This window comes from Sarcophilus harrisii, chromosome 6, assembly GCF_902635505.1.
Source record: "Sarcophilus harrisii chromosome 6, mSarHar1.11, whole genome shotgun sequence".
Lineage (NCBI taxonomy): Eukaryota > Metazoa > Chordata > Mammalia > Dasyuromorphia > Dasyuridae > Sarcophilus > Sarcophilus harrisii.
This window is the reverse complement of record NC_045431.1, coordinates 195,825,379-195,834,421: the sequence shown is the minus strand read 5'-3', so window position 1 is coordinate 195,834,421 and position 9,043 is coordinate 195,825,379. Positions and strand designations below refer to the sequence as shown.

At 33.4% G+C, this 9,043-nt stretch overlaps 1 protein-coding gene across 1 annotated transcript; it reads left to right on the top strand.

Moving 5' to 3' along the window:
* The first annotated feature begins 1,950 nt into the window (after positions 1-1,950).
* Positions 1,951-2,895, top strand: LOC100913280 (olfactory receptor 480-like). Its single transcript, XM_003773524.2, has one exon. The coding sequence runs from the start codon at positions 1,957-1,959 to the stop codon at positions 2,893-2,895; it is 939 nt and encodes a 312-aa protein (XP_003773572.1). The 5' UTR covers positions 1,951-1,956.
* Positions 2,896-9,043: the final 6,148 nt, after the last annotated feature.

Genomic DNA, 9,043 nt, shown 5'->3' with positions numbered 1-9,043 from the left:
CCCTTGAGAATTTAGAAAACTTCTTACACAACTCATTTATGTATTTGTAATTTTCTTATTCTCAATGGATTTCAAAAGGCATTTTAATGATGTCATCTACATTTGGTGCTAACATACACAAGGGTTTATGTCCCAAATACTATAAAAGCTAACAAATATGGTGTTACAATAACTGGATTAATAATTTTCTTGCCTCAATAGGTACTACTGCTGTTCTTGATTGTAATAAGAAAATTTTTAGATCTGATTATTGATTTGTAGCTCATTTCAGGGAAGCCTGAATTATTCCTTTTAACATAGCAGCCTTTTTTTATTGATTTCAGTTTTGTAAAAGGCTTTATTGCATTTCTCACTCTGTTTTTTTTAATGAGGAAGATGCATTCCTGATTTTGATCTGGATGTTTCTGGTCCCTAATGGTGGCAAACAATGTTAAAGATTGGAAGTGAAGCATATGCAGTGAGCAGAGTAAGTAAAATTCTGATCTCCCATGGGTCATATTGTATTCCTTGAAACATCACTGCAAATGTAAGTACATGATCATACATAGTTAGGTAATGAAGATTTAGGTAAAAATCTTTTTGTATATATAAGAACATTTGTTTCATTTATTACCTCCCACCCCCCACTTCTAAAATCGAGTCTTTGGGGAAGGAATTTCATGAATGTATTTGTTGGTAGATGTAATGGAGAGAGAATTGGACTTGAAATCAGGAGAACTGGATTTGAAACCCACATCTGAGCCTTGTTGACTGTGATTGTGAATAAATTACTGCACTTCTGTTATCCTTAGTGATCTTCTTCTGTAAAATTAGTATAACAATATATTCTAAAAATTGTGGAGGAAATAAATTATGAAATTTAAGTTGTCCTATTGAATTATTAATATTCCTGTTAAGTAATTATTTTGATTATGATACCAATATGATTGAAACTTGAGGTTTTCAAAAATGCAGTGTTGTTTTCCATTCAACTAATCTTTTGCTGCATACAAGGTGTGTTGTCCTAGACACTGGGGATTAAAGAAAATGCAAAAGAATCCATCAGAAAGATTACATTATATTGGAGAAGAGGGATTAAAATATTTAGAGAGATAGATAAAAACAAGGTAAACTAAAGGAGGACAGAGTTTTAGAAACTAGGCTTCCTATAAAAGGAAAAGTCCCATTGAGAAATTTCCCATATTCCTTCATGCTAGCAATATCTCACTGAAAGACAGTCCTAGGCAGTAATATCAAGTTCTATGAGCAAAATAGCATAAGATGACTTGGAAACCAGATTTCCTATTCCTGATGATTTTACAGCATAACGATCATTTTAGAAAGCAGGACTTTCCTTATTGTCATTTAGCATTGTGAATAATACCTTCAGTTTTGGAAGGTGTTCCTTTGAATGAGCAAAATCACAAAGCAGACTCTTCAGAAGGGATTAACAATAATGCTTACTCAGCAAAACTGTTTTTATGCATTTGATTTAGTTTCTGCATATATTTAGGACAAATTCTTATTAGGGAATTGGGGTATTCTTTTAATTTTTAAAGGCTTTTCTACACTGTCAAAATGGTGAAAATGACAAAATGTAAAGTAATGTTGATTATTAGGGAAAAATTTGGAGGAAACAAATTTATTCATCACTGCTTTGCTGATGGGCACCCCTTCCACAGTGCATAGGAGTAATTTGGGAGTAAGATAGTAGGATGGATAGATTGAATATAATCGGTAGACATAGTCATATTTTAATCTTTTTTTGTTGTTGTTGAGGCAATTGGGGTTAAGTGACTTACCTAGACATACACAGCTAGTAAGTGTTAAGTGTTTGGAGTTGGATGGAAATGCAGATCCTCTTGACTTCAAGGCTAGTGCTCTATCCACTATGCCATTTGGCTGCTCTTATGTTAATCTTAATATTGTACTTTAATCTCTTTATCTTGTGTCTAACAGGTACTCTTTCCGAGACAGATGTCTGGCAATAACTGCACTGCTGTGACTGAATTCATTCTTTTGGGGTTAACAGATGATCCAACCCTTCGTGTCATCCTCTTTGTGATATTTCTGGGTGTCTATACTGTCACCTTAGTTGGTAACCTTAGTATTATCATATTGATTAAAAATAGCTCTCAGCTTCACACTCCTATGTACCTTTTCCTCAGCCATTTGGCTTTTGTGGATGTTGGCTATTCTTCGTCTGTCACACCTCTCATGCTCATCAACTTACTTGTGGACAAGACTGCGATCCGTAGGGGAGAGTGTGTGGCTCAGTTTTGTTTTGTAGCCAGTTTTGGGACATCTGAGTGCTTCTTGCTGGCTGTGATGGCCTATGATCGATATGTGGCCATCTGTAGCCCCCTACTCTACTCCACAAACATGTCTACTAGAGTTTGCACTCTGTTACTCATCACAGCCTACCTAGGTGCTTGTGTAAATACTTGGATTGTTACTGGTTGCTTAATGACTCTGTCCTTCTGTGGAGCCAATAAGGTCAACCACTTTTTCTGTGATTATTCACCACTTTTGAAGCTTTCCAACTACCAAGATAATCTTGCTGAAATTCTTCCTGCTGCCTCTGCTGGGTCAGTAATTATAATTACAGTGTTAATTGTCATAATTTCTTATGTATATATCCTTTTCTCTGTCCTTAAAATAAGATCCACTGAAGGGAGATATAAAGCTTTCTCAACTTGCACTTCCCACCTGACAGCAGTTACTCTATTCTATGGGACCACTACATTCATTTATGTGTTGCCTAACTCCAGCTACACAATGGATGAGAATAAAGTGGTGTCTGTTTTCTATACTGTAATAATCCCTATGTTGAACCCCCTGATCTATAGTCTCAGGAACAATGAAGTTAAAGAGGCTTTGAGGAAACTGATGAATAGGAAACATCTTTTTTCATGAATTCAACTCAAAACAAGTACTTATTCTCTACATGTGTTGTCTCATTCATTGTGTTTGATTTCATGGATGCAAGGGCAAAAACCAAAAATTTCTTTTTTTTTTTTTTTAAAGATCTACTATTCCACTAATATAATGATTATAATTAAGTTATATTAATTAATGGATTTCATGTTGTTTGCCTCAGTTTCTCATCTGTGAAATGAGCTGAAGAAGGAAATGACACACTGCTCCAGTATCTTTTTCATGAAGTCCCCAAATGAATTCATGAAGAGTCAAACGTGGCTGAAATGAATGAACAATAACAAAATAGATGTGTGTTGTTTTCTTGGGCTCTGCTATCATCACTGTATTAGATCATGTAAATCTTTTCTGTATTTCTGTATTAATCATATTTTTGTTTTTTACTGCACAATAATATTTCATCATTTAATATGACAAAATTTGTTTAGCAATTTTTCAATTGTGGGGCATCTCTTCTGTTTCCAGTTTTTTCTTACCATCAGAGTAGTGCTACATACTTTGCTCTATGAAGGAAATTGTTTTTTATCAATGACCACCATTGTAGCATAATATACCTGTATTAAATATATTCTTTTTTCTTTGGATAGCTCTTTGTGATGAGGAGGGACAGATACTAAAAGAAATTTAGATCATGTTAAAATGAAAGATATCAATAAAGAATCATTAAAAAAAATCTCCAAAATTTTATTCCTTTCTACCTTTTTAGTTTTACATCTTACTCTCATCCATGCAGTTTAAAATCTAGTTGCACTGAACAATTTGCTTTTTTCCACTCATGACATTCCATCAACTGTGTCTTTCCATGGGTTCTCTCACTGGCCTGAAATGGTTTGCTCTTTTGTGTTTCCTGCTTCTATATCCTCCCTGTCTCATATTAGTTCCCTACCTTTCTTGAAGATAGCTCACATTCCATTTTCCACAAGAAGTATTTTCTCTCTAGATCAGTGTAGCTTTCTCTCCATCATTCATTTATTCTTTCTGTAATTTGTATGCACCTAGCTATTTGCATGGTATCTTCCCAATATAGTGGAAATAACTGGGCTGTTTTTTAAATTTTCTTTACATTTTGTACTTTGTTGATATGAACTCTGAATCCATTTTGACAGGTAGACTCCCAGGTATTTTATATTGTCTGCAATTATTTTAAATGTAATTTCTCTGTCTCTTGCTGCTTAACTTTGTTGGTAATACAGAGAAATTCTGATGATTTATATAGATTTATTTTATATCCTGTAACTTTACTAGAGTTGTTAATTATTTTAACTAGTTGTGTAGTTGATTCTCTAGGATTCTTCAATACCATTATATTATTTGCCAAGAAGAATAATTTTGTTTTCTCATTGCTTAATCCAATTTGAATTTTTCCTATTCTTTTTATTTATTTTATATTTTTCCCCTTAATATCTCATGGAATTATTAGCTTCCACTTGCCTGATCCTAGTTTTTAAGGAATTATTTCTTTTGTGAATGTTGTACATTCTTTTTCATTTGGTCTATTCTTCTTAAAGAGTTCTTGTTTTCAGTGGATTTTTATATATCATGTTCCATTTGACCAATTTTGCATGTTAAGGAGTTCTCTTTAGCAGTTTTTTTGGTGGCTCTTTTATCATTTGACCTAAAACTTTTTAGGGTTCTTTTCCTTTTAAAATTTTTTACCTCCTTTACCAAGCTATTTACCTTTGCTTCCATAATTTTCTTATGTTACATTTCTTTGATAGCACTTATTTGATTTTTAAAATCCTTTTTAATCTCTTCCAGGAGTTGTTTTTGGCTCTGAATTGGACTCGATTTTTCTTTGAAGTTTTTCATGTAGTTGGTTTTATTTCCTTGTCTTTTTCTGAGTTTATTTTTAGATCTTCCTTGTCATCATAGTAATATTTTAACATAGTCAAGTTTTTGTTGTTATTGTGGTTTGCTCGTTTTTTTTTTTTTTTTTTTTTGATTTTTAGCCTTATGTTTAAGTTGTGCTCTACTGAAGAGGGTACTGTCCCAAGCTTCAGATTTTTCATGCTGCTATTTTTGGAGCTAGCTCTATTGTGTATATAAGTTTTGAGTTTTTCATGGTGATATACTTTTTAAAGAGTTCTTACTTTCAGTGAACTTTTGTACATCATTTTCCATTTGACCTGTTGTGCATCTTGAGGATTTCTCTTTAGCAGATTTTTTTGTGAGTCTTTTACCATTTGGCCTATTCTATTTTTAAAGGTATTATTCTGTTAGTTTTTCTTTTTTTACTGAGCTATTTAATTCCACCCCTTCCAATTTCCTTTCATCACTCACATTTCTTTTCCTAAATTTTTCTCCACCATTTCTTAATTGGTTTCTAAAATCCTTTTCAAGCTCTTCTAGTTTTTGGTCCTCCATTTTATTCATATTTCTTTGAGGTTTTGCATGTAGTTGCTTTGATTTTTTTTCATCTTTTTCTGAGTTGGCAATTTTGATCAACTCTATCACCATAGTAACTCTCTATGGTCAGGTTTTTGTTGTTGTTAGTGGTGTTTGCTCATTTTTTTCTAGTCCATTTCTTGATTTTTAGTCTTATGTTTAAATTGAGCTCTGCTCCCTGAGGGAAGGAGTACTGTCACGAATTTCAGGTTTTTCATGCTGATATTTTTGGAACTAGGGTAACCATAAGGGATTATACAATTTTATAAAATACTATTAGTTTGAACCTCTCTTCCAATTTTGGACTGTTCTTTGCAATATCAATCTCTAGTACCAATTGATGTGTCTCCAACATCATCATTTGATGAAGTGTTTACTCTCTATTGTTATTTCACCAATTATCATCAATTAGGGATATTTACCAAGAAGATATAGCACAACCAGAAATTAGCAACGTATCTCTATGGACCATTACCGTGCTCTCTTCTACACTACCTCAGTCCCTGGAAGAGTGGGCTTAAACTGACATCACCTGCTACAAAGAATTGGCTCTATTAGGTTCACTTCCAAATGCAGGATAGCCAATGGATAGTCTCTCCTTTGTTTGTAAGTGCTGGCATTTTGACAGTGAAATCTATACCTTACTGTGATAGCTTCTGCTTTCTTTTCAGTCCTCTGCTGGATAGTCTGGAATTCATTGCCCAGAGATTAAAATGTAGACTTCAGTATCCAAATCTTTGACATCTTGAAACCCTTTTGAACTTCTCATGGCCTTCTATAATAGTCCTTCATTTAAAAAATAAAATAATAAAGGCAGAGAAACTCAAAGGACTATGTATATATGGATTTATGCCAACCTGGGTGGCGATATTGTAATCACTGAAACTGTGTTTTGAATGTTAGAAATTTTGCTAACTAGAGCCTTGGGACATTGTGATTGAATTTACAATTTTTCACATAAAAACTCTCTGGACAACAAATTATACCACAGGCTAAAATGAGCTAAATTTTATTACAGAAGGTTACATAGGGATAATGAATGGAGTTTTAGGAGAGTAAATTCACAAACTTTTCAGGAGCAAAAGTATTGCTTTGTTTATGTTCCCATATTATTTGAAATTGCTCTACATAATGATTAAATCAATTCACAACTCACTGAATCAATTTTTGTACCTCTCCTAGAACATTTTCTTTTCTTTTCAGTCTTATTAGCCAATCTTACCTCAGAATTTTTTACTTGGTGTAATCTCCATTCAATAGTGATTTAGGGCTTTTTTCATATGCTATGAATAGCTTATTTGTTTCATCTGAAAACTGATTGTTCATATCTTTTGATCATTTATCAATTGGGAAATAGATCTTTTATATTTATAAATCTGATTCCTTTCTCCATATAGTTGAGAAATAAATCCTTTATCTGAGAAACTTCCTTCAAATGATTTTTCACAATTAGCATTGCTAACTGTATTTTCCCTGTGTTTATTCTGTTCTCTCTCTCCTTTTATCTTGTCCCTCCTCAAAAGTCTTTTCCTTCTGGCTACCACTTCTGATCTGCTCTCCTTTATATCAGTACCTCCCACTTCTCTTAATCTTTTATCCTCTTACTTTCCTACAGGACAAGATAGCTTTTTCTTTCCAATTCAGTATGTATGTTGTTCTCTCATTAAGCCAATTCCAATGAAAGCAAGATTTAAGCATTTCCTGCCACTTAACTCATCTACTTCTTCAGTGCAATAGTTCTTTCCTGTCCCTCTTATATGAAGTAATTTCTTTTCTTTCCCATTTTTCCCATTCTTTTTTTTTCCTTTCCCCTTTTCTAAGTGCATTATTCTTCCTCATGCCTTAATTTTATTTTTAAGGTATCAACCTATCATATTCAAATCACACCTGTGCCCTCTGTCTCTATATACTCTGAACTGGTCTTGTAATGAGTTCTTATGTGTTACAAGCATCATCTTCCCATGTTGGAATGTGAATGGTTTGACCTTATTAAGTACTTTATGATTTCCCTTTTCTATTTAGGTTTTTATGGTTCTCTTGAATGTCATATTTGAAAAATCAAAATTTCTATTCACTCTGGGTTTTTCATCAAGAACTTGGAAGTCCTCTATTTCACTAAATACCCATTTTCCCCTTAAAGATTATACCAGTTCTGCTGGATAGGTGATCTTGGTTGTAATATTAATTTCCTTTCCTTTCCAGAATATTATTTTCCAAGGCCTCTGATCCTTTAATAAAGATGCTAACCTTGTGCTATCCTGACTGTAAGTCCATTAAGCTTGATTTTTAAATCCTTTTTGATTTCTTCCATGGTTTGTGACCAATTCATAATTTCCTTTGAGTCTTTGCATTTAGGAATTTTGATCTTATTGTCTTCTGACAAGATCTTGTCACCATACTAACTTTTAATGTTAAGAATTTTCTTCTGTTTATTCATATTTGACTTTTAACTCTGCTAAGGTAGGGCTCTGTTTTCAGAGTGGAGGGAACATAGTCCCAAGCTTCAGAGATTTTGTTTAGCTGTTTTCAAAGATGTTTCTAAGGATTTGCAAATTTTCAGCTCTTCCAAGATGGTGTAATCTAAGGACAGTTATATTTGTTACTCTCCTCATCTGTATTCTTATTTGTGGTGACCAAAAGCACTCTTTTTTTTTTTTCCATGGAATGGTGATGAGGGTCTCTTCTCTATTGTGGCCATGAATTCTGGTATGCTGCTGCTCCTCCTTACCCCAAGACTGCAAGGTGTGACTAAGGCAATCCCAAAACAGTGATTAAAGTGAGGTAATAAATGAAGCAGAGATTGGCTTCTTTTATATAGTTAAAAAAATTGAATCTGGGAGAAGAAGATCTCAGAGTTTCTCGAAAAAAAAAAAAAACCAGAAACAACTACTATTTACATTCACTCTGAGTCAATCAATAACCAAGTGGAATTTGGCCTGGGAGCTATTATTGGTCAATTAATGTGAGCTAGATAGATTTTGGTTTAAAACATGGTCCTAGCTCATGCCCAAAATTATCTTGTAAAGTTTCAGTTATATTCCTAGCCTGAAAATTTTTAGATTTTTATTTTATATAATGTGGGGAAGAAAAAGTCCCTATTCTGGAGAGATTTCTTCCTGAAGGACATGCTGACATATAATGGAAATACCTTGAAGAAATTTAGGACAAGTAGAGATATTCTGTAACTAACTTATATACAAGGTAAAGAGGAAGCTCTTTGATTGGATATTCAATTAGAATTGGGGCTAATTTTAAAAGGCTTTTAGTCATCCATGGTCATTTACTTGGCTTGGGCACTTTCTAGGCTTCCTGACCTTATAGATGGAAGCTACACTGTTTACTGAGGGCCTGAGGATGGGGGACATGTCAGACCCTCCATTCTCCAGAACCAGCATAAAACCAAGGGTGCACAACCTATCCTCTATGTACATGATTATAGTTATGTGTATATATATATATATATATATATGTATATGTGTGTGTGTCTGTACATATATATTATGTGTGTGCATCTATATATATCTATATTTCCACTTTTTTGTAGTTTTTGGGCAAAGAAAGAAAGAGAAAAGCAAAAAAAAAAAAGAATAAATAAAAAATACACAATAGAGAACAAAAGAAAACTCACAAGGAAGCAAAGAAAAGGACATCTCTGAACAAAATGTGTAGTGTGTATTATATAGGCTTTCCTGAAAAATGGAAATTTATTGCTTAATATTTTGAGTCCTCTCATGTTCTGCTG